General features: G+C 42.1%; 1 protein-coding gene and 1 long non-coding RNA gene across 2 annotated transcripts in view; one reads left to right on the plus strand and one right to left on the minus strand.

Annotated features, from left to right (window-relative positions):
• LOC138302108 (uncharacterized) overlaps positions 1-27520 on the minus strand; it is a 47084-nt gene that overhangs the window by 1392 nt on the left and 18172 nt on the right. The window lies entirely within an intron of this gene.
• NODAL (nodal growth differentiation factor) lies at positions 544-17576 on the plus strand. The gene is made up of 3 exons (XM_069242552.1): positions 544-652; positions 9099-9916; positions 16032-17576. Exons 1-3 carry the CDS (start codon positions 544-546, stop codon positions 16182-16184), a joined length of 1080 nt encoding a protein of 359 aa, XP_069098653.1. The 3' UTR covers positions 16185-17576.

Consider the following 27520-nt stretch of genomic DNA (forward strand, 5'->3'; position numbering starts at 1 on the left):
TGCAACTTGTGCACAAATAAAATGTTGTTATTCATTTTACAGTTTGGTGCGGGGTGTGTTAGCATGATGTAACCCTGCACCAAATAGTTTTATTTTTTTATTTTGAAAAAGATAATACCAATAATACCACCCTCACGATGGGAGTCATCACCCACGGTCGGGAGGGCATTATTTACATTTTACTGTCCCTCACCCTCTGGGTTTGTCTGGCTCTGATGGACAGTAAAGAAACATTGCTACATGTCCACCCATCTAAACTGGGTAGGTGGGCATGTAGTCATTTCTTTGAAAGCCCTTACTCCGTCAGGCAGCCAGAGAGGTGTGGCTCTGTCGGTGACAGAGTAGTCACCACTGTAGCCAAACCTATGGTCTACCCACAAATAAATTGGGTGGGCTGACCGTTATGTTGCTAGTGTGCATACTCTATTACAATTGCAATGGAGTATACACACAGTCAACATCAGGACACAAGTCCTTAAAAACAGAAGTGGGGGGAGTAACAAAGTTAGGCAGTATGCAGGTGACATCACAGCAGGTGACATCATGGCCTGTGACACCACCATGCATGATATCGCACGTCACATCACAGGAAGTGACATCAGAGGAAGTGGCATCACAAGCCATGACTTTACAAGAAGTGACATCACAAGAAGTAACATCAAATCTTAAGTACTCACACATTTGTTTAGTGGGCCGATCATGAGTACATTTGAGTGCATTACGAGAGTACACACAAACACTCCTGATTTCGGTGGAAGACTCACACTTTTGTAAGCTACACATAATTCAATGTTGCCTTTTGTCAGTTTAAAGCTTCCTTTATCCAAGGATTGAACAACCTAACTCTCCCGCCAGCCTACCCCACCAAGCTTAAACGTCCATATGCAGCACATTTCCAGGTAGATGTGGTTGCTTTAGCTGACTGCGCTCTCCAGAGGTGAGACCACTCTCCTATGGAAAGTATACTTACTCAGCCCTACCCCCCCTCTTAATGTGTCTGTGGTAGGCACCTGCTCTCATTGTGGGAGATTAAGGCTCCTTTTTCACCAACAGACCATGACTCAAAGCAAGATAGACAAAAAGGGAAGAAATGAGAAAGAAACATAGGAAAACAAAGCTGAAGGCAGAAATAGGATGACACAAATAACCAGCAAGAATAAGTAAGTGTAGAGTAGTGAAAGAAAAAGGTTATGTCAAACTTGGCATTCAGTAATAGGACCCTAAGAAAAGGTTTCGGACTCTGCATTTATGTTTTTACAAATTACACACTGCTTCACCCACAAATATCACATCCACATTAAGCAGCATACATGTCTCAAGTTATGATTGTTGGCATAACTATCTAAACCATACTCACATGCACCAGCTGAACCAGACAGTTCACCCTGGAATCACTAAAACCAGAATACCCACACAAAGATTGGAGAATAAACTGCACAGTAAGAGGTATCATCTCCACATCAAGAGTAAGCCACCAAGTATCCAAAGATGAAAAGGAAATGATGACAAAGGTAACTGATATGAAAAAGGCACATGCAATTCTAATCTAAGTAGTGCTTTCAAGAAAATATTGGCCTTCACAAGGAAATATTGCTAGTTTGTAAAGATATACTACCGAAGTGGGCAGATGTAGGAACAGCTGGAGATGCCACAAACTACGGCCAGTAATCAGAATCTACAATAGACTAGGCTCGCTAACAAGAAGTTGGCATATCCTAGACATATTACACTGAAAAAATGATGCACTGGAGACGGCCTACTTGACCTACTTGCTTTCAGTAACACTGACATGTGGGCTTGTCTATTCAGTGTGCACTCATCTTGCAGGAGCCAGCCCTCCGTAAGATCCCATGATTTTTCATTTCATACATAGCATAACTCTGAATTACATCAGTTTTCCAGACTTAAGAGAACCATAACAAAGCTACCCTGTATAATACTGTACATTGCAAACTCTGCAGCATCACTGCAGTAGGTAGGTGGGAGAAGGGCAAAAAATAATATCACCCATGCCTCACCATGGTAACAACTTGGCAAAATTTAACACAGCCATCATGCATTTCCAGAGCTACAAAAAAGCAAATTGTCTTCCTTTCAAGGAAAACAGCTCTCCAACATTTCGTGAGTGGAATTCCACTGCCTTTACATCTAGGTGTGAGGCTACAGGCAGCTCCTGGCCAGGATACTCAAACAAAAGGAGGACAGATGGCCCCTTAAGTTCAGCTTTGGTTATGGCCCAGCTGGTGTCTGAAATAACAAAGCCTCCTGCCTGCCTGAAAGTTGCTGCTCAGGATGAAAGCGGACAACAACCAGGAGATGCTGAATGTGTCCCAGTGTTTGAAAATTACATCAGGATGAGTTCAGCATGTTATACAGTAAGGCACAGCTGTAAAAATAGTGGGTGGATGCCGTCCACCCATGTGTACCCCCGACTTGTGCCCTGGCCAACATATAACTCGACCCCTTAGTTCCCTGTCCTGAAAATAGGTTAAAAAATAAAGATACCATGCCCCCTAATCCTTGAGGAAAGGTTCCATAGGGACATGCCCTGGGCCTAAAAAATAAATAAAAAATAATACATATATATATATATATATATATATATATATATATATATATATCTTTTTTTTGTGGTAATCCTGCAGCACTTCTGTAGAATCATGCTGAATAAAAACACAAAATGGCAGTGTTAGACCTGGCATCCTTGGCACAGTCTCCCCTGTCTTTTTGCCTCTACTTCTTGTGTTTTGACTGTGTGCTGGACTTTGTTTTTGCTGGTTTTTGGTACTTTGGGCACTTTACCACTGCTGACCAGTGCTAAAGTGCAAGTGCTTTCTGTGTAAATTGTATGTGTAATTGACTTTTCAATGATTGGCATATTTGATTTACTAGCAAGTCCCTAACAAAGTGCAGTAGAATGCACTAGAGGTGCCCAGGGCCTGTAAATCAAATGCTACTAGTGGGCCTGCAGCACTGATTCTGCCACCCACATGAGTAGCCTTGTAAACATAACTCAGATCTGCCACTGCAGTGTCTATGTGTGCATTTTTAAACTGCCAATTCAACCTGGCAAGTGTACCCACTTGCCAGGCCCAAACCATCGCTTTTTGTACATGTAAGGCACACCTAAGTTAGGCCCTAGGTAGCCCCGTGGGCAGGGGGCAGTGTATGTTAAAGGTAGGGCATGTACCAATGTGTTTTACATGTCCTTAACACAGGGGCTGCCTTTAAATAACTTTGAAGTGCAATTTCCCATTGGGAGCAGATAGAAATATGGAGTTTCGGGTCTCTAAACTCATAATTTAAAAATATATCTTTTGGTAAAATTAGTTTAGATTGTCGGTTAGATTGTCAGTTTGAAAATTCCACTTTTAGAAAGTGGGCATTTTCTTGTTTAATAATTCTGTGCCTCTGCCTACTTGTGTATTCCACGTCTGGGTCAGACTGACAGTTGGGCTGTTGTGAATTCGCTCTAGTCAGTGACACAAAGGGAGATTGGGTGTAAACTGCATATCCTGATGAGTCTCCTGGGCTAGAGAGGGGAGGGAGGAACTGACACTTACACCTGAAAGAGCTGTTCCTGTCCTCACACAATGCAGACTCCAACCCCCTGGTGTGTGTCTGGGGCCAGACCTAAGCAAGCTGGATCTTGTCAACAACAGAGACTTTTCTTTAAAGTTTGCCTACTTCAAAGGCAGAAATGGGTATAAGTAGTGGACCTAAAACCCCAGACTTTTAGATTACTTCTGGATCAAGAGGATCCTCTGCCAAAGAGAAGAGCTGAAGAGCTGGAGGGGGAGGACTGCCCCTTTCCATGTGAGTGAGCTTTGCTGGGTTGGTCTGCAGTTGCGTCTTCTGCCTTAGAGAGGACAAAGACTGGACCTTTCTGTTTTTTCCAGCTTGTGAAGTGTCTCCAAGGGCTTGGACTGAGCATGCCCCCTGTTCTGAAGTCTCAGGACCATCAAAGACTTCCTCTGGTCCAGTCCCTGGCTGGGCCGTTGAAAGGAGAAGCTGGTGGAACCAAGACTGAAATTCATGCACAGGAGCCGTGCGGGAGAAAAATCGACGCAGCACCTGCTTCACACCTGAAAAATTGATGCACAACCTGCATCGCGACTGGGAAATCAACGCAAAACCCGTGTACGGCTGCGAAAATCAACACATCACCCAGGCGGCACTGCACTTCACCACAGTGTGCCGTAATTTTGCACGTAAAGTCACTGGGCATCAAAATCATCGTGACCCTGCACGGAACCAAGGTTGCCCGTCTGTAAATCGACTCATCGCTCTTCTGTGGGAGAGAAAAAGGATGCATCACCTACCCGACTGGAGATGAAATGACACATGGCCTCACTTGCGAGTAAGGAATTGATGTAGCGCTGACTTTTCCACCAGATGCTTGCCCGTGTGGCTTAATTTTTGACGCAAACCAGGTACTTTGTGTAAAACAACTCATCCATTGATTTCGACAGATTAAGACTCTTTTTAATCTAAAAATTCAGAACTTTGCTAGTGTATGATGGATTGTTGTTGTTTTGGTCTTGTTTGATTTAGACATATTAATACAATAGGAGGGGGTGCACTGCCCCCTGCCCGAGCTACTCTGTGGCCCCAGGAACCCCACCCTCTGGGGCCAAATAGTAAACAAAGGGGTGTGGGCATGCAGCCCCCCTCCCTGAGCCTTAATGAGGCATCATGGGCTCCCAAATCCTGTGGCCAAATAGTAAATAAAGAGGAGAGGGCATGCATCCCTTCTCCCCCAGTCACCCTTGGGCCCCGGGGACCTGATTCCACAAGGTACATTTTTAGTCTTATGTTACTAAAAACAAAATCTTTAAATGGAATTAGAACCTGCCCCTACTTTGCCCCTTACTTTCCTGAACTTACCATTTGTTCATTCAAACGACTCTCCAACATCGCTTGAATTTACTTGCTTTTTATTGGCTACCAGGTCACTTCCTGCTGTTCTGTTCTGTTTTCTGTTCTGCTTTTTGCCATCATGTGGAGCATGACCAAAGTACACCCTCCGGTTTTTGGTGATTGGTTACTTGTTGGTATTTGCAAGAGAAAAGATGAACTGAACTCAATTTGATTTGGGTTGAAATGTGTGTAAACATGTCAGCCATTTTGCAATGGAGTATTGAGTGCAGATGTAAGGCAAGCACTGAGTGGGCTTTGCTTATGTTGTGTTTTTCATTACTTAATAATTACATTTCTGATGATTAACAGTTATAAATATTAAAGTTTTTTTGTGTTCATTTCTTAAATTACCACTCACTCATTAAAAAAAAAAAGTAATTTATGAAATTGGGTGATGTTTTATTTCTAATTGTTATTCTCTCAGTGACTTATTAAGAGGCAGTCACAAGTGCAATTATCTTGAAGGCACTAGAGTCATGATTTGAATGGTGCAGCAGGTGCAGTGGAACCAGGACCAAAGGTTGTAAGAACTCTTCTAAACAACAAATATTGTTTAATGTTTAATGTTACTACTAAACAGGCAGTCAAAAGTGCAGGTACCTTGCAATAGGATCATGATCTGAATGGTGCAGTGGTTGCAGTGGCACAATAGCAAAACATTGTCATAACTCTTCCAAGCACCAAATATTGCAATATGTTACTACTAACCAGGCAGTCACAAGTGCAGGCACTAGCGTCACAATTTGAATGGTGCAGCAGGTGCAGTGGCACCAGGCTTACATTTGTCAGAACTTCTCTTAAGCTGGGAGGTATAGTTGTCAGAGATATTAAATTGATTGCCTAGAATGGTGGGGTATTGAGATGTTCATGGTGTTAAGTGTGATTAAAGTGGCAAAAGGGAGCCAGTGGAGCTCTGAGGGCATACTTATGGAGGCCCTTGATCAGTAGGGCAGTGAAATGAAGAACACTCATGAGGGAGTCGGGTGTGATTTAGGCAAAGTGAACGGCAGGGACATTGCCTCCAACAGGGCCAGTGCTTGAACAGCTGTCTTGAACTACACCTCGGGAAGAAAAAGGTGCACATTGTGCAACAGAGCCAGCTATTATCAGGCAATTTTTGTTTTGTGTGCAAATTGAATCCTAAAGCTGAGGTTGCTGCTTGGTGCTAGCCAAGGGATTTGGCACTGCTGGCGAACTGTAGAGTGGTGCCATCCACATTAATTGCCAAGAACACATTTTGTACTTGATTTCAGATTGCTGTGACTCATAATGAACACAATTTCGGATTTTGTCTGATTGGGCATGAGGAAAGCCTGTGCTTGAATAGTGGTGAGGCAGTCCTTCAGCAGCTTGATTTTCTAGCCAGAGGGGATTTTCAGGTATAGCTGAGTGTCATCGGCATTCCTCAGGAATGGTAAACGAGTCACCAGATGGCAACTGATGAGGTTGGTGAGGTATATAGTGAGTTTCTTCAAGGAAGGGAAGATCTGTCTAATCATGAGTGAGTCCAAGAAGATGCCCTTGTTTTGGGAAGCATAGGTGATACTATGTTGTGCCATGAAAACTTTGCCAGTGATGTGCTTCATTATCAAGAATGTTATGATGTCACAAGTCTCCATAACTGGTGGCTTTAAATGAGTGGAGGAGGCATGCCAACTCACCAGCAATGCAGCTGTGGAAGAAGGATGTCTCTGGGTGTTCTCCAGGGTAAGTTCATTGTGTCGAAGTATGAATCTTCCTTGCTGTCTTTGTGCTATGTGCCTTTGTTGCTCTTTTCTTGAAGACATTTTTGATTGCTTTGCAGTTGTCCTTGAATATTTGATAAGATACAGCCAGTGTAGGATTTCCACAGTGCTTGATAGTGATACTTACTTTTGCAGGGGGCTGAGCGTCCAGGGGCTGGAATGTCTGCTGTTTCCATGAATATAATCCAACAATCGATATTTCAATATAAGAAAAAATACAGTTAATAATGTAATAATACAGCAAAAGTGTTACATAAAGCAAGTTCCCTAATATAAATTAAGTTGGAATGAAATAGATTAAGGTGTCAGTTCAGCTACAAAATAAAGGGTTCTGATGAGAGAATCAAAGCATAAGCATAAAGCCTTTGCATATCAAGCTGGAAAGTATTCTCAGCTATAAATTAGCAGACATCAGAAAATAGGTGAAGGAGCCTCCAAAGTAGAGAGCTATAGGTGGTCATTCTGACCCTGGCGGTTGAAAACCGCCAGGGAAGAGTTCCGCGGAAGCACCGCCAACAGGCTGGCGGTGCTTCATGGGCAATTCTGACCGCGGCTGTAAAGCCGCGGTCAGAAAAGGGCAACCGGCGGTTTCCCGCCGGTTTACCCCTGCCCCAAAGAATCCTCCATGGCGGCGCTGCTCGCAGCACCGCCATGGGGATTCCGACCCCCTTCCCACCATCCTGGTCCTGGCGGTAAAAACCGCCAGGAACAGGATGGCGGGAACGGGTGTCGTGGGGCCCCTGGGGGCCCCTGCACTGCCCATGCCACAGGCATGGGCAGTGCAGGGGCCCCCTAACAGGGCCCCATAATGATTTTCAGTGTCTGCCTAGCAGACACTGAAAATCGCGACGGGTGCCACTGCACCCGTCGCACACCAGCAACTCCGCCGGCTCCATTCGGAGCCGGCTTCATCGTTGCTGGGGCTTTCCTGCTGGGCGGGCGGGCGGGTGGCCTTTTGGCAGGCGCCCGCCCGCCCAGCGGGAAAGTCAGAATGACCGCCGCCGTCATTTGACCGCGGTGTGGTCTTCTGGCGGTCTCCGCCCGGCGGGCGACGACCGCCGCCCGCCGGGGTCGGAACGACCCCCATAGTCTTAAGAAACTTCGTGATGAGCCTCCAGCTATTGCGAGTGAGATAAACCACCAAATCAAACTTAGGAACAGGCACTAATATAACACACAACATTCTAGATGGTAATATTTCTTTTTGTCGTCTGAAATATCCAATAGGATTTTAGCAAACTCTTTGGACTAGATAAACTACCCAAGTTCTCACATCTGCACAATAGACCAGAAACACGTGTCCTTGAAAAGATAATTTGTCCACATTTTCAGGTTCAGACAGTTCTTCCCATGAATCCGCAGTAAAAAAGAAAAACAGCTCAAACAAAACAACAACTCGACAAGAACAACAGGCCTTTCAATGCTAATGTATTACTTTATAATCAATATGGCATCGTCAGTTAAACTAACTTACAACAGTACATTATTTCTTTCATGTGGTTATAATGTCTGCGTATGATTAACTACTACAATTTGTTTTATTCAGATATACATTTTATTTTTCATACACTTTTGCAATTTTCAGCTTAATGCGTTTTTATATGTAAAAGATACATTTTCAGCAGCAATAGTTAATGTTTTTAGCATATTTAAACCTATTTAAAATCAATTACATTGCAATTTATTATTGCCAAGTAGAAAAGTGTGTATACGAACAGTATTGGAGGATCTTAGTCTGTCTCACCAATTGTCTGCAATGTGCCATGTCTTAAAGAATGGAACCTAATTAGGCCTGTTCAATATTAACAAGTGGACAGGTTTATTGCTGCAAATTCATGAAACAATTTAAAAACTCTATAAGAAAGTGTGTTCTACATGGCATTATGTCCTGTGATTGTTTCTTCAGTATGGTAATGCCAATACAGAGATAATCTCAATATTTCACTTCCCTCTTCTACCCTCCAAACATTGTCTCTCTGTCCCTCTCCTCTCCTCTTTGTTTTGTTTTCCTATTACTTTGTCAACTTTATCTAGTTTCACAGGATAAAAACACATACTTTTAATTTGGGAGGAATTCTCCAATGAAATCTCAGAAAAATCTTTCTTTCTGAGGAATTTCATTCCTAGGCTAAATCTTGTACTGATGACATACTTCTTGAAGTTGCCAATTTTGTCTTTTTTTCCAGATATTGGCAGTAGATAAGAATTCTGCACAACCCCTTATTTAGTCGGAGATATCTTTGACTTGTGATCCTGCCATGTGAACTACATCTAATCTGAAGTAATATTGCATATGCACTGCTAAAATAAAAACAGTGTCCACATATTACATGCTGTAGGACAGAAAATACATGTTCTCTAATACTTTGATGCTGCTGCATTTATTAGGCTAGAATAATGCTGGTTACACCTATATTGTCTTTTTGGAAACAGGCATAAATACAACAGAAGATCGATGGAGCATAATTTTTGACTTATCATCTCTTAGACAAGAAGAGGAGGTACAGCTGGCAGAATTGAGGTTTAAGTGGTCTAATGTTTCTGATTCACCACACCATGGAACTAAAATGATAATGGATATCTTTCATCAGCAGGATCAATCGTGTGACTGGAAGGTTTCAACCTGCCGTGGTCACCTATATCTGGGTTCCATTTCAGTGTCACCACATCAGCCTCTGGCATCTGACTGGATAGTGGTGAATTCCACCAATCTTCTAATGGATGCAGCAAGGCTTCCTTGGCATAGAAGATCAGCGAGCAGAGGTCATACCAGACTTAAAATTCACACTGATGAAAGCACATCATCAACTCACAGAAATAAGCAAGGTTTGCAACCAAAATCTCATTCTATGGAAAACCAGGTGCTGATGGTTGTTTTTTCCACCATCTCAAAGGACAGTCACATTTCAGCAAAATCCACTTTGCAACAGGAAGCAGAGAAATCCAAATATCTCTCATTGGGAATTCCTAAGCTAAATGATGAAAAAAATAACACACCACTGTCAGAGAAGACAAAGAGATTGAGGAGAAATAAAAAACTCAAAGACCATCGCATGGTAGTACAAAGCCTCTCCCAGGGCTTGCCTTCCAGGGCTCAGTGCCGCAGAGTAGACTTCTATGTGGATTTTGGTCAAATTGGTTGGGGATCTTGGATCGTCTACCCTAAAAGATACAATGCATACCGCTGTGAAGGGCACTGCCCCAGCCCTCTGGGGGAAAATTTCAAAGCCACCAACCATGCCTACATGCAGGTGAGGAATAATTCATCTATTAATCTGAAGAGCAAATTACAACTTTTGGAGTCTGATAATGGCCATTAAATATATTGCATTTTATTGTGTGATTTGTACCAGAATACTTTCTATTTTGTAATCAAGGCTGCTTCTTTCCAATAGGAACACTATCACAGATGCCTGTGTTCAGCCACATCCAACCTCATCATATAACATACAGCTCATTGTTATGATTAGTTGGCTCCAGGAACATGAAAACCTAGTCACTGGGGAAAATTAATATATTCAAAATACAAACAAGTCAAAATAAGTCAAACTTTTCACACCTGGGATTTATGAATGGCAACTATGTAACAGTGTGTAAATTAAATCACTTGGTAAGGTGCCATTCACTTTAAATGGCAGGCCCCATAATTACATTCTGGAATTGACTGAGGTCACAGCATTGAAAGCCTCACATTCAATAGTTATGCATCCTCACCAGTATCTTTCAAAGCCCTAGAAGAAAATGTGGTAACATCCTTGTGCCGCCCTACCTAACCTAACAAAGCTCCACCTCTTTGTGAGCTACCATCAATGGTAAGTGTGACCATGCATTCTATGCTGAATGTGTGCAAAGCATTTGTATGTTACACCCCTCACACCATGCAACATTTTTGCCTTCTTTATAAATTCTCCCATTCCTTGGTCATAACTGCAAACTTTGGTACAAGTTGTAAATAATACTCAATTAGATATAATCTTATATGGGATCTGTGAGTGGGCTGTAATAAGGTCATCATTGCATTTACTAACTTTTGTTAGTTGTTTTCTGTTTTTAGATAGAGTAGGTAAACTTAAACTGTTAGCTTGTATTTCCAGTTCCTTATGACGAGGCCATATCTTTTCAAATGCTTGAGCACCAGACACATTATATTTTTGTGCTCTTCTTCTGTAGCCTTGCATCTCAGGATGTCATGTTGGTAATATCTTACCTCTCATCATAAACCCTACGCCTAGCCCTTTTGCATCAGTCTAAATCAATGTTCCCCAATAGTTAAAGAAGTGAAGCCGTGACATGAGGAATATAGCTCTAGTTGGTGTAAGGCAAAGCAACATCAAAAAGTGTAAACCATTTCACCTTTGTGAGATGGTTAACATTTCATTTATAATACAAGGATTTCATTTACATTAAGCCAGGAACCCCTGCCCACCAAATTCTTGTTTCTAGAAGTTTTTAATGTAAAACACTCTAATAGATCTATCGAACATAACTGCATTGATAACTGGTGCTATTTACCTAGCTCTTCAGTCAGCTCTATCACATTTGCATAAAACAACCACTTTTTTCAGATGAGTTTCTGTGCAATTTTCAGGACACCTCTGGTATATAAACAGTAGCCACAAATCTCCTTCTATCTACAATCATAAAAAAAAATCTTTAGTGTCCCGAATTATTTAAGAATACCTAGGTTCAATTTTTAACCATGAATGCTGCTTCCAGCCAAGTCCCTGTACATCTAGCAAGAGAGATCTGTGGTGGTAAGTGGTGGTAATGACTTCCTTTCACACTGTTTTGCGTAAAGACATACTCAGAGTGATGTGGTATGAATCAGTGTCTACCAACCCAGGAATTCGTACAACCTTAAAAGGTACCTGGCCCGCAGAATATTTCATTTACCACCCTAAAATAGCTTCTCCTTACCCCATTCGCCGGCTTTTATTCATCACTTACCAAAAACCATCTCCTTTGCATTACGCCTCGTAAGCTAACATTTCACTGTTGTCAGGAATTAGCTGAACAGTGACGTCACCTTCTTGACTGCTCGAGGAAAGGGCAACCCCTCCACATAGCCATGAGCCATCCTGCATAGAATTTTACATGTGAAATATGTCAAGTGTCTATTTAAGAGGGCCCTATTTAGGATTTAAAACAACACAACTGGTCAAAATCTTTTTTGACAGTCCTGTAGTTCTTAATTGAAGATGAAGATTAATATGATGTCATAAGCAATGTACCAAACTGTCTCAGACATTAGGGAACAGAAAAAGCAAGAATGTCTAGAAATATAATCTAGTGAAGGTTCCAACTTCTGGAAATAAATATCAGGGATAAAAATGGTAACAAGGGGCAAAGAAACTGCCCAAAAATAAGGGCCATCGGACCATAAGTACAAAATATTTTTGCTGTTGTTTCCAACCATAAAATGCTTTCTCATACGTTCAAATGCAAAATTATGATTCAGTAACTTGTTACGGAATCACAATTTGGTTTAGCGATTCGATATGTGGGAGGAGCATGTTTAGGGTGTCCCTTTCAAATACCAAATTGCAGTGCTATGTATGAATGTTTTGCAACCGAATTCCAGTAGCAAAACAGTCATTTTTTACCAACTACTAAAAGATACTGGTAACCATTCACAAATTTGGAAGGGGTTGCCACGGGACCTCTTCCCCTGTGAGCATCAAAACAAAAATGTATTTAAGAGCAGGCAGTGATACTCTTAAAAAATGAAAGTTCAAAGTTTTCTTTTTTCTTTTTAAACGGGTCCCGTTTTCCCTTAAGGAAAACCAGCTGCATTAAAAAAATGCTTTATTATAAAGCAATCACAGACTTGGTTGTCCAAAATCCCTGTGATGGCCATCATTCCTAATAGGTCACAAATTGCAACCTACCTCATTAATATTCGGTATTGAGAACTTTTTAGGGTTTTTTACGTTACAAATTGCAATGTTTTAATTGCTATTCGGTAAGAATCTCAACTAGAAAATGGCAATTCTTAAATTTTGGACATGTGGCCCAAAATGCATTGCAATGCACCCATCACTTGGAAATGGCTCCTTATACATGATTCAAACAGTAACTGACATCATAGTAAAGAACTCTACTTCATCTTGGATGCGGAACTGTGCATTCTATGGAAACCTTGCATCCATCTTGGAAAGAGTACTTTATAAGGCTTGTACTTGCCCTTTCCTGTAAATCATGATGTTGTTTTGGTAAACTAAGGACATCCTATGTCTGGCGCTGAAATCCGCGGTCCTGCCATCGCCTTATCTGCCTGATGCTCCAGGCAATTCACTGAACAACTCTATGAGTGGCTGTAAGCAAGGAGACGACAGAAGGGGCTAAGGGATGAGGACGCTCAGCTATGTGCTCAGTGCAGTGTCCAACAATGCGCTACCAGACAGTGTGAGGAGCACTCATTCCTGTCCAGTTTCTGATAAGCATTCATCATTGCTGTTGGCACAGATGTAATACCTGGTTGGAATGTCTATATATGCAAACAATTATCCCTGTGGCTAGGTGAAAAATTCCAGAATCAGATAACTTGATAATTTATTTACAAGAAATACACACCACAACACTCAGGAGCTCTTCTACTACACCACTGAATTCCAACTGCCTGAATTATCGCAAATTCTAAAATGCTCCCCATGACAACCAGGTGTAGTTGTGGGTGGACATGGAATGTACACATAGTAATATTATTGTCTGTTGAAAACTACCACGGACACTGGTGAGGGAGAGGTGGGATTGTGTGGAAGAGGGAAGGAGTACATACAGGAGTGTTTATGGTAGATCTGGGTTAGATGAAGCTCCTCACAAAGAGTACTGACAAAAAGTAATAATAATCTATAGTCTTTAATTCCATCTAAATACCAAAAGAGGTTTTTAATCAGATGTAATCATATGAGAAACTAGTTTCAGAGATGTGCCTACACGAATACGCTCTTTGATTAACTAATACCAGCAACAAAACAGCTGTAATTTGAAAACATTATTTTTGTTGTTTTTCCCTTGCCCATGTGTGCTTCTTTTCTGTTTAAGGGAGCAAACAAACTGTTTTTTTAAATAGCTTTTTTAATGATTTTTCTGAAACAAAGCATGATAATAAACATTTGCCAGTTTTCACAATCCGTGAGTCTATCACAAAGCATTCAGGAATACTTATCCAAGCTAGCGACTACATAACATGCATGACATTTAGTCCATATGAATGTTAACATCCCATGTATCACGTATGAAATGACTCACATCCACAACCATTTCACATTATTCATCTTCATTCGGATTATCAAAGTATTTTTACCACTGCTTCACGTATGCAGTAGTGTTTGTGGGGACACCATCTGGCCTTGAATATGTGGATCTCAAGAATATGACAATGGTCCATACATGTCCTCCACTTTAGGATACTAGGCAGAGCTGAGTCCCTCCATGTTTGGGAAATATCCCTTTTGCCAGAGGGTCTGTTCTGTTCTCACGAAGCCTTCATCATCAAGTATGAGTAACAGAGTGATCTTTAGGTCAAGATCAATAGATCTATCAAGTCTAGCACTAAAAAATTGGAAGATCCCCTCCCAGAAGGGGCATATCCATATTGTGTGAAAGAAGTCACCTATTATTCTGTGCCATCTCGGGCATTCCTGTTTGTTCCCCCTGCAAAACGTCAATTGCCTTGCTGGTGTAGAATGGTCCTAGTGCAAGTATTTGAACTGAATCAAGCACATCTTATTGTGACTATGACCATAAGATTAAATACCATTCCTTCTTCCCCAATATGCCGTACATCCACTTCCCATTTCCCCCTTTAGCCTCATCACATTGTCAGGAGAATTAATGATTAATGTTTTGTATAGACAAAACATCTTCTCCAAACTGGGAAGGAGGGACATAGTCAGCTTAGTTTCTAGTGGGCTAAATGCCCGTACTTCACTTGAGTTATCCACACATCCACATATTGCCGAATTGAACGTCTGAGTTGAAGATATGTGTAGAGTTGGTAATTAAAGAATTCCTCCTGAATGTCTCGAGTCTGCTCAGTGGTGCTACATCATCCAAAGCACAAATATCTAAGCAGTTCCAGCCCCTAAAGCCCAGTTGTGCATTCACAACTGGTAGAGATGTGAACAGCCATAGGGAGGTTTGATTTGTTAGGCCATTGGTGCATCTGATCTGTTTATTTGTGGATTTCCATGCAGCAAAGAATATCTGGGTATGGGTGTTTCCCACTCTATAGGAAATGAAGCTGCAACTTGTCTCCTATACCCCATAGTTCAGAAATGTATGTGGGGTCTAGATTTGCCATAGTGGAATAGAATATATCCAGTTATTTTCCACAAGCAGGCATGATGCCCTGTAATAGGACGTCAAGTCTGCCATGGCTATTCCCCAATCATAGGTTGATTTGCAGCATGTGTGGTATGCCGTGCCATAGTGACCATTATTCCAAATGAAGGACTTCATCAGGAATGTCCAAGTGTGCAGGCAATGGGGTGGAAGGGTATGGGTAATTTTGTAATATGTAAGTAATGATTGGAAGGGTGATAATTTTCAACAGAAAGTATCACCCTACCAGGGATAGTGGGAGAGTCAATCATGTCTAAGTGGCTCTACGTGCCTCGTCTACCATGCGGTTAATATTATCCTTGCATGCGTTGGTTTCTGTAAGTGCCAGTTGTATGCCCAGATATCTGAAGCTGCCTGTGGAATTTGTATGTCGAGGTCCTACATCCACCCACCTAGGTCCTCCACTAGGCATCATAGGTATAGTTTGGATTCATCCCAGTTAACCCTTAGACCTGAAAAGTTACTAAATACCCGAAGATCCCCATCACTGCAGGCCCCAAAGTTCCTGGGTTGCTTACATAAATAAGAAGGTAATACACCTTCAATGATATTTTATCCACCAGACTGTTTGACCATTGGAACTTGGTGACCTCCTAGCAGGTCCTTATCATACATGCAAGGGTTCAATTGCTAATGCATAGGACAAAGGGAAGATAGGACACCCCTGCCACACTCTCCTCTGTAGGTTAAACAACGGTGACAGTGTCCCCTCACTTTATCATGAGCTTATAGTCCAGTGTAAAGTGTATGTGATAAATTGCGATCCAAAGCAGATGTTTGACAATAGTGAAAATAGGTAATCCGAGGAGATACTGTAGAAGGCTTTCTACAAATCGCCAAAAAGAAGTCTGAGTGGGGTGTGCAGAGGTGAGCACGTTATAGACACTTCTCATATTGTGCCTAGTTGCTCTCTAAGACATAACACTGCTGTGATCTGGATGAACCACCAAACTGTGTTTTTTAAATCTAATTCACTAATTACTGTTTCAATCTTTTTTTCCCCTGCCTTCTCTTCCACAGAGTCTGCTAAAACTGTATATCCCAGACAGAGTCCCTTCACCTTGTTGCAGCCCAACAAGAACCAGTCCACTCAGTTTGCTATATTATGAAGAAGGACAAGTTGTGGTGCATCACCACGAGGACATGGTTGTGGAGGAATGTGGTTGTCGCTGAGTCAAGAGCATAATAGCGGAATAGGCACCAGTTTAGCCCACCATCCTGAAGTTCTACTTTCCATCCATTAGCACTTAAAGGAGATGCATGAGGAACATGAGCACAGCAGAGCCAAGTGAGGAGACCATTATCTTGCTGTTTGTCATTGTGCTGAATGACTTTGTGAAACAAAGAGACCACACTGTAACAACTTGTGTCAAGAGACAATTTGAGATGAAAACATTTGTAAATAACAACAGTACAGTTTGATATTACTACTGTATTGAATTGTTGGAAGGGAAACAGAAGGTATTCTTTTAAACAAATGTGTACATGTAGAATATTACAGGCGTGATAAAACATGCCCCTCATTAAGATTTATTAAGGGCCCCTGTAAATATGTGACAAACAGAATTTTAAAGCAAACAAATACTGATAAGAAAAGGTAATGTCCAAGGTATAGAACTGTCCTTAAGCTACCTTTTTCTGCAATTTTTCTAAACTGTCTTTTTAGCATTAGAAACATAATTTATGTTCCACAGTCAAAAAAGTAATCAATTACAAAAATTAAGATAAAACATAGTTGGTTAGTTTTATGAACTTTAAATCAATAAGCATATCCACCCTGACTATGGATCTTGAATTCCTTCTCCAGCTATGCCTTCAACCTCTTGTTTAGGACACAAAACATATATTCAAGTAAATTGTGTACTTACATAAGACGATCACACATGCTTATGTTAAACATTCTTACCTAGGTTAAACATGTTGACATAGGATCTCTTAACCTTAACAATATAGTTGGCCATGGAACCCGAGGACCCATGTAACATTCCTGATTTCTGCACTAGACAGCAACATGTGATTATCTAAATTAGGTTATTCCAATAGCTACTAAAATGACACAGCTCATAGCAAGATATCCATACCTATTCAGTGCAAAGCAAAAAGGACATTTTATTCCTCATGTCTTGTCTTCTAATACCACAAGCTGCCAGTTTCCTTGTAAATGTTAGGGGGATTTATTAGTGTGGAGAGAATTGATACCTCAAATGCTGGATCTGTTTTAAATATATGCAGCCTGTCTGCGGTGCCACATCTTATTGATATGGGAGCTAAACCGCTCCAGGCACACACTGACCAATAGAGGAGGGACCTGTCACCACACACAAGTGGTGTTCACAAATTCAAAAGAAGGTCATTTTCTAAATGATTATTGGAAATACAAGGCACAAGAAATAAACAGGTGGAATTGTGGCCTTTGCTTCTATAATTATCATCACATGGCTTTCACCACCAATAGTATATAGAATAGAAGTCCAGTTTTTGATATGCATCTTTAACTTTTAAATTCCATTTTTCAAACTGACTTCACCAACAATCCTGGGAATGAATTTGGATCTCCCATTTTCAAGTTTCAAAGAGAAATCAACAATTTACTTCCTAGAGATAGAGCGGTTTTAACTTTTACATAATTCCAGAGCGCTAAGCAAAATTGAATCAAATTGCTCCTCAGATGAAAGAACACATTATTGTAATAGCCAGTGGATTGTACCTCCTGTCACCATTAATTAGGGAGAAAACGTGAGCAAAGTAAGTATAATTTAAATGCTAGCAACAACAAAGTAGTCTTTGTTCAAAATATTCAAAATGTGGCATAAATGGAGTGCTGGACTCCAGTAAATTACATATTTGTTTTACACAAGTTAAACTCACACCTAGAATTGTAACACTAGCCTGAACATGCACATGAAGATAAATCTTACTGCCTACAGGTCAGCTTCCATGCTTTTACAGAAGAGACCTGACCAACAGTGCCAAAGCTTGACAGGGAATTCTGAAGGTCTAAATGCAATAATTCTCACTTACCTCAATGAGACCAAGTTTTACCTTCTGTGCCCATAATCACTGTGGCATCAGAACTCATTTGCTTCCCTTAAATGTCCTTTGGCTTCTTACAACCCCACACAGTGTGAACTTATTTCTCTTGATTGAAATTGTTTTGAATAATTACTGACAAAAAACTGAGCTAATTCATAATGATTTTTCTAGAATCAAAATGCCTGCTACACTGAATTAGAAATTACCAACCAATTTCAATTAAATTTGTAGGATTGTAACCAATTAAACATCGTGTATGCTAAAAAATCAATTTCCTCTTTATCAATCTATAAAATGTCATACTGTATTCTATCAAATTTACTCATAGGTGATATGCACTAGACGTATCAAATATGTAAAGTTCAATAAGCATATAAGTAAATTTGTACTTTACTTGTAAATTACTTGTACGTAACTTTAAGAAAATCAACCAGGTTAGTGAGTTCTGACATTGCACAGAGGATGTCAGTCTTCCAGGCCAGCTGCTCAAGCGTTCAAAGAATACAGAGTTCACTTAAGTGCATGTCTGCCATATAGGAGGTGTATTTCTAGACCATATTGATCCAGTTTTGGTCCTTTGGGGAAGCTTCAGTGGGGCAGCAATCCATTACAGGTTTTCAGTATAACAAATTCATGTATAAATGACTTACTTTTGGATTTGTTGCCTGTAAATTAGTCTCATTTGGATATCTTGAATATCTTTCATGATCCAGCCCCATATGGCCAAATATTTAATGACTTCGCTTTAGATAACCTGGTGGTTATATTTTTAGATGTGGCTATTCATGATGACTTAACAAGTACCTATAATATCAGTGCACAACAATCCTTGTGTCTCAATTAATTCACATCAGAAATTCCATCAGTACTGGTAAATGATCTTTCCGAAAAATGGATATTACAGCTTAATTCTTAGAAAGAAAACTCCTCATATCATCAAGAATTTAATACACTTAGAAATACAAGCCATAACGCTGATGAACATCTTTTTGGTCCTCTGTTTCGTCTTCCCTGATAGGCAGAAATCATACAGAACTCCAAGTTTAAATTAATACAAAGAACTATAATAGTCAATGCACTTAAATATGTTGCCATGGAAACGAGCCAAACTAAATCCATTCAGTGGTAGAGTCAAGGTGTCATTAAACACTTCCACCAATACATAGACTGTATTAATACCTTATCCCTAACCCTTATTCCATGGCAATGACTTCTCAAGAACCTATTACTCAAAAATAGTAGTTTTTCCAAGGATGTTGTATTCATGGGAGAAGGCACTATACAGATACACCAAACATCACAACTCTCATTTGACATGCTTACATGGCACCCTCATTGTTACAAAAAAATAATAATATTTAAATAGACGACAGCTAGGGTGTCATTGCCTATCCATGCAATCAGTTGATGATGATGGTTGCAGCGTAGACAAGACCCCAGCCAGCACTTAATACAAATTCAAAAACATACCATGTTCAAGAGCATGCAGAAAAAGGGGAGACTCATTTGTTGGACACAAGAGTGTCCAAACTTGGAAACTCTACGGTGTGTAGAAAAGAGAAAGTCACATTCAACTAGAGAGACTGACCACAGTATGTCACCGTAAAATGCTCTCTCAACTCAGTAAGTCAGTGCTTGATTAGACTGTTGGTGACATTTGCTGAATGTCCTTAAACTTTATCTTTATGTTTCTCTCTGTGATCATCTATTATAGAAAAAGGCTCGTGACAGAAAGGTCCTACATACAAAGCCCCTTATATACATTAATTTAAATCATTAATTTAAATATTTAATGCACATAGAGAAGTGAGGAATTATGTCACATGTCCATCTAAGACTTTCATATTTGTTTGTCTGAGTTGCCACCTCCGCTGACTACCGCATTATCAACTTTGTGACTTAATATTGATGTTTATTAATATTTCCTGTGGTTCCATATGCCATATTTGTACTTTTAAATGTGATTACGCATGACTTAAACACCTTACACAAACGTAACAAAATAAGCATAATTATGTTAACTGTCACTGGAACCTAGAAAATACTCACACATAATCATTTATAAATAAAGGTGAGGAGAAAAAATGCCAAATGTTGCCAAATTTCAGTGTTGCCAACTAATAAAAATTAATCTTTATGAAAAAAAACCTCACAAAATATAAGCATAGCACAAAAAACAATACAAATATGCATTTGTTGGGAATATGTCTAATGGCCCTTTATTGTGGTTCAATATTTGAGTTAGCACTTTTCGGAACACATTTTATCATATTTTATACATAGTTAAAGAGTATCTTTATTGTTTTCTAAAATGGATATTTTACAGAAAATATGTATTCTTTAGTTCTGCATCAAATTAAATATGTTAATCACGTTTGCTTCTTGTGGTAAATCAATAAATTAGATTTAAAAACAAACCTGCCTCTTTGTTGTTTAAAAGGAAATTTCCTCATTGTCAAAAACATAAAATTTTTCTTATTTATTTCAACTGGAGACACCTAGGGGCATATTTATACTTTTTGCTGCAAAACTGCGCAAAAGCAGTTTTGCAGCAAAAAGTTTAGCGGCAAAAAGTTTAGCGCTGGCTTGCATCATTTAACAATACCAGCCGGGCGCAGTAGGGAAGGAGGGGGTTGTGCGTCAAAAAATGACACTAGCCTGGTTAGAGGCACAAAAATGCATCTAACCAGACTAGTGCCATTTCCTGGTGCACAACCACTAAAAACATGACTCCTGTCTTAAAAAAGACAGGAGGCATGCCCACCACCCCAATGGCCACCACAGGGGACAAGTGTCTCGCAGGCATGGCCAATGCACCCTGTGCCCCAGGTTAGGGCCCCGATGGCACTTTAAAATAAAATTAAAAAATACTTACCTATACTTACCCTACTCACCTAGTATGGGGTCTCTCATCCTCTGGTGTCCCTCTGGTGTGGGTGGGGGTGTTCCTGGGGCATGGGGAGAGCACCTGTGGACCCATTCTATGGTGTTTAACCATGGAATTGGGTCCACAGGTCCCATAACGCCTGGTCTGACCCAGGCATTAAATAATGGTGCAAAGCAAGCTTTGCACTATTATTTGGCCCCTCCTCCCACCCGTGCACCATTTTAGCATGGGGGATAAATATGGGGCTATGAGGATAGCACAATTTCTTTAGATAGAAACGCCAACCTTGCATCTCATTGACGCATGGTAGGTGCACCCATCCAAAAATGGTGCAAACTCCTATATTTTGATTCTAGACGTGTCTTATGTCAAAATATAAATATGGAGTTAGCTTTGTGCCAAATTTGCGTAGAAAAAAGAAGCAAATTTGGTGCAAATAGAATATAAATATGCCCCTCATTTTTTAAATGGCTCTTCATTCAGTTTGTAAGTAATTACAAACAGTACAGGCTGTATGTACAGTGCTACAAGCTAAATCTTCTTACAATGGAACATTTTCTTGTGAGTAAGCCCTGCAATCTGTTTCAAAGTAGAAACAAGCAAAAAACCTACAAAGTACACTTTTACACAGGACCACAATTAAGTACCTTAGGGTATCATTGCGGCCTGACATCCTCACAATCTAGACATTAGTGAAAAGAACAACAGTCAGGGGCGTAGCTAGGTGAGTAAGATTGTGGGAGGGGGTGGTGAGGTTCAGATTTTCCAACAATCAGGCTGGCATATAATGTTTAAATACATTATACGACAAGCAGGGTTCATAGGAGGGGCTTAAGGGGCAGTGAAAAGCGAGAGGAATGTGGAGCGGTAGGGGTACTAAGTGAGGGAAAAGACAATATTTTGTAAAACAATATTTTTGACGACTTTAAAAACTGAGAGGGAGAATGTGTGTGTGTTTTTGTCTGAATGTATGTAAAAATTCCTGGTGAAGTCAGGCAGACATCCCACCATACCGGACTGAACAGGGGCAGCCCCTCCACTATGGCAGAGGAGCATCACCCCGTTGCTAAAAGCAGAAAAATGAAGTGATAATAAAAGTATTTTATTATCACTTTATTTTTCCACTTCCTTAGGGGAGGGTGGGATGGGGCCAGCATCCTCCATGTCAGCAGGTGTAGGAGGAAAGGCGGTGTTCTTCTAAATGTGCATGTCAGTTTGGCCGGCCATCTGAGGCCGGCCAAACTGACATGCACACTTAGAAATCTCCACCGGGCTGTGCTGCACAGCTAGGTGGAGATCAAGCACAGTGTCTCACTCCCTTCCTGAGCGGCATTTATGCCCACTCAGGGTAATGCCGACGCTTCTCTCATGCTGGTAAGTGTTGGGATTGGGTGGGGAGGGAGGATGAAGACGTGAGGAACCGAGGTGGCTGGAGCGGCAGAACACGGAGGGGGCAGGTAAGTTTATTTATTTTTTATTGCCATCCCACAACCCCCACTCCACACGCTGAACCACAACCCCTGTGCTCCCTGCTCCGTGTTCTGCCCCCCACCCGACTCCTTCCTTTCAGCAGCCGCTGCTCCGACTGAAAGCATCTGTACCCAACTATTGATCAGAAAATTAATTTACTATGGGGGTGTAGCACCCCCAAACCGCCCCCGAAGCAACACCCCTGTACACAGTTGATCAATGAGGGTGACTGGGGTTGACGGTGCACTCACCCATACAGTATGTAATTAAAGTATTTAGTCAGAATATATATGGTGCTCCAGAAGAGGAAGAGCCACCCAGTCTTCCTTAATTAGATAAAATCCATATTTCAAACAACACTCTGGGCACTCAACAATTGGTAGATGCTCTTTCCTTGTTTATAATGTGTACTTCATTTCTTTCACAATAAAACTTCTTCATTCATGCTTGACCAAGCCAACATGTGTTTTGTCTATGCCGCATGTCTAGCAGGTCTCCACATCCTTCCCAAACTTTATTATAAGAAGAAGCGAACAAGTTCAACCTGTGGGAACAGCAAAACAAAACAACTGAGTCTCTTCAGGTAAGCTGCAGGACAGTACAGGATAAGTAGACAGGTCCTGCTGGGAGCACCAGGCATCATGGCATGCATCCATAATCTAACCAGATGACTCTAGGCACAAACACAGTATGGATGGAGTCTGGATCCTTCAACAGCATGTCAGATGGGTTACAGTCCACATATGCAATGTTGGTCAATTCAGCGTGCTCTCATGGTATTGCAGTTGGTATCAACAGTTCAAACTAGGGTGTATCACGAGCGCTGGTGGAATGCACTGCAGAGGTTTCTTTTGAGGTGCCCTGTCTCTGTGAAAGTCAAACCAACAAAGACTGTGATGACAGTGCGATGCTTGGACGTTTTCCTCTGAGGCCTCAGTGCCTCCTGGTACCTGTAGGTGGAGCAGCCTCAGACTAATCTCTCGTGCCAGGATTCCTTCAGGCAGGAATTCCCTTGAGACCATTTTTGCTGGTTTGCCATGGGACCACATGGGCTGTGTTAAGTGGTCACTGCAGAACACAAATAGGACTTCAGGCAAGTCGCTAGGGCAACCACAAGAGTAGGTAACGCACGGTCGGGTGTGCTCTTGCCAGCAGGATACAGGTGCACATGAGGCCTAACAGATGGTCTGTGGGTGATTAGTTCTCCACGGCAGCAGGAGTGTCTTGTCAGTCTCCTGATGACTGGCATAAGGTTCCACTTGGGTGTTAAAATGGTTATGGTGATGCATATGGTAATGATGGTGCTGTTACCATTTGACAATCTGTACGACAGGTGGTGATGTCTTGCTTGGGGTGAAGATGACTGAAGGGACTTCGTAGCCACGTGCGGTTCTTCTTTGGCATGTGCAGTTGCTAGTAGGGATGCCATTTGTCTCATGCAGCTGATGACAGGTGTCTGGATGTCGCACTGCAAAGCGCTGAGCAGATACCCAGTCTGCGCATGCAGATAGCTTACTTTCGGAATTCCCACTGTGCTGTCTCTAGTGATGTCGCTGCACCCCGGTAGCTGGCTTTTGTTGATGGATGCACACTTGGGTGGTGGTACAAGTCCTCCATCGCATTCCCCAGGGCACCTGAGATTGTCGGAATAGTCAGTGTGACAGGTCTGTCACACATGTTTCTCTCTTCTTCATTCCTTCTTAAAGATGTGGCGTTGTGCCACGCTCTTCTCTCTTCTCCTTTCCCATTCTCTTTAGTGATGTGGCATCATGCAACACTCTCCTCTTCTTCAGACCACGTTTCTCATTGTGATGTGGCATCCTGCCACATATTGCACGTTCACTTCACATGGACCTCTCGCTGGTTGCATCCGGTTCATAGGACTGTGTATCTTCTTCTGCCGTGGGCCTCTTGCAGACCTGGTCCTGTCGGTAGGACTTCACTCTTCTTCATGTACCTCTCGTAGGTCCTGTCCTGTTAGGAGAACCTGACTCCTCTCCGTGCAGAACTCTCACAGGTCCTGTCCCTCCCTCAGGGATCTTCTTGATGCTCTGCTCCCTGGATGAAGGATCACCTTCCTTCTGTCTGCTCTTCACTCGAGAGTGTAGTGCACGTGCTGGTGAAGGGGATCCACTTCTTGGTAGTGCTTACGTGCCTCGAGCATCAAGGGCACACGGTGCTGGCTGCAGCACTTCACCTCCTTTTCACAGCTCTCTCTTGTCTTCAGGGCCGGTCGGTGTGCTGGCTCACGGCAGGCGGGGTCTGCAGGGGCATGCCTTGCAAACATCAGGTGCAGGAGTGACTCGGGCTATATTTCCCCCACAAGGAACAACAGAGCTGCAGTTGGTGCACAAGCGGGGTCAGACCCGCTTGAAACATTGTAAAATCATGGACCCTGGGCCCACATACTAAATAATGGAGGCACACAGACACACGGTTGGGATACATAAATCTGGCCACGAGTATATGCACTGAAGCTCTTTTATTGGCAGGGTCACCCGACCTGTGATGCATGTGATGTATGGATGCGGGGTGAGTGTGAAAAGCCAGCCCTCAAGGAGTGGCTGGTAGAAACACTAGCATGAGTCCAGCAGGACTCAACATTGGTGAGAAAGAGGGCACTATCAATGGAGTAAGTAGGAATATCCACTGAGTACAGATTTGAAAGTAGGCCATTCAATTATATTTTCAAGGAAAAAAAAACACAACATTTAAAAGAAATAGAGAGATTATGCTTGTATGAGTGTACCCGTCCCTGCTAGCTAACAAGTTCCAAGTCGATAAATTCATGCGATTGGCTAGATGGATAATATAAGTGAGTCCTAGATTGCTACTTGCCAGGGGGTGTCTCAAGAAGGAAGAGAACCTACGATCTGCAAAAAGAATACTGCAAAAAGTGGGTTTTGAAAGCTACATGTCATGTGACTACAAAGGCAGGTAAAAGTTTTAACATGTACCCACAGAAAAGGCAAACGAATGCAAAACTCACCATCCGTCCTGCAAACAAGGATATATGCTCGTCCACTGAACAAAAATGAACAATAGAGAAAATAGAAAAGGCTAAAGCATTTCAGATAAAACGTGCCAGTTGCTTTTAACCGCTAATTACATACCACACATGCCCTGGCAATAAAGAGTTGTGTCACTTTATTGCATTTTAAGATATGAATTTGGGCTTTGTTGTAAACCCTGCAGTTTGGATGCTCTTACATTGTCTAAATTAGGTTCCGCTTGCTTTTGCTTATTTAAGCCCAGGTGTTGCTGACACTCCAGACACTGCACTTTTATCAGAGACGGTCAAACTTGAGATTTTATGGAGGAATGGGAGTCTCTGCTCAGGGTATCAGAACAGCATTCCCATTAAGGTCAGACCTGCCCCAACACCTCCCAACGAGCTAAAGACCCATCATGGACTGTGCCTTGGCTCTCAGACTCCTCCACTGTTCACCCCACAAACTGCGGACTCCAGAATATGAATGACCACCTTTCCATTATCCTTCTGTCCTACTCACCCCACCCCACTCTGTTTTCCCTTGATGCAAGCCCTGGACAGCTCATTCGCACTACTATATGGCCAATTGTTGCAACTGTTTTACCTTCTCTAGCCAAGCCACCACCCGATTTTCATTCATAGAACAGGATTTCACCCAGTTTGGACAAGCTGCTGTTGCAACATGTCTCACAAGTTGTATCATTGTACCCTACCTCTCCCATCTCTACACCTTCGTTAGACTGGGGCTCTGTTTCCATTGGCGCTTGTGACAGCGGTAGCGACGTACCAAATTTCCTTAGGAGGAACCCATGCTCTTCACCCAAACCCCAGTTCATTAGCCCTCACAGGGCATCCCACCCTCTTACATAACGGCCCTTCTAGATAGAATTCCACTCCTCACCCTCAATGTCAGGGACATGCGCATTGTGAGAAAACGTTATGCTGTCTATTACTACATCAAATGCCAGAAATCTCATATCATCCTCCTCCAGGAAGCACACATCACCTTCACTAAACTGCAGCACCTACGCAAACGATGAGGGGGAGCTCTTCATGGCCACCACCTACTCTACCTTTGTGCGGTGAGCCCTTATCTAGGTTCAGCCTGGGGTTCCCTTCTAGGCCCTAGACACTATAGTAGACAGGGAGAGGCTTTATACCATAGTGGAAGGCCTACTTGACAGCTCCAATATCCTACACTGGGAGCATAGATGCTGCCAAGGAGAACAGGAGACCTTTTCAATCACACTTTCACATAGAACTTCAACATCTTCGATTCTTGTTGGTGACTACAACTGCTCCCTAGACCTGCCCTTTGATCGCTCTCTCGCCCATCTCTTTGTGCTTTTCCATACAATCAAGCTTATTAGTTGACGCATAGAGATCCCTAAACCTCATGCTCGAGTCTATTCCTTCTATTCCGCGATACACAACTTACTAGTGCGCCTAGATCGCTTCCTTTCCCTCACTTCCAACCTAGATGTTATCTACCAGGCTGACTATTTATGCCACCTAGTCTCCGATCATGATGCCCACAGTGTACATATGGCATGTAGTGCCCCGGTGCCCCTGTAGACATTTCGGCTTTCAGGAATCCCAGGGCCAATGCATCACCCAATACTTCTCTGACAGCCGCAGCACTGCATTGTCCAGAGCATTCATATGAGACGCCTTCAAGGTAGTGACCCGAGGGCATTGCCTACAATAAATAATGGGGGTCCGCAAAACACTAGCACTAAATACGTCAGTCTGAAAGCCAGATAGCTGAAGTGGACAATGCGGTGGCCGTGGATGCCTCCAAGAGTGGCGCACTCATGGAGGCCACAAACCATTATGTGTCCCTTTTGGAGCAACTGCATTGCTTCAGCTTTTATGCCTACACAGCCAGGGTGCACAGATAGGGGGAAAAATCCGGCCATCTCCTTGCATGGCTGGTTCACCAAGATACCCACTCTGGGTCCATCCTTGAGCTCACCTCCTCTCACGGCAGTAACCTTCACACCCAACGCAACATTCTTGATGCCTTCTTCATATATTACTCCTCCATCTATGCAGTTACCAACACGGTCTGCTCATTCCTGTCATAGCTCCTTCTCCCACGTGTCACACCGATTAGCACTTTTGTTT

Source organism: Pleurodeles waltl, chromosome 6 (genome assembly GCF_031143425.1).
Source record: "Pleurodeles waltl isolate 20211129_DDA chromosome 6, aPleWal1.hap1.20221129, whole genome shotgun sequence".
Classification (NCBI taxonomy): domain Eukaryota; kingdom Metazoa; phylum Chordata; class Amphibia; order Caudata; family Salamandridae; genus Pleurodeles; species Pleurodeles waltl.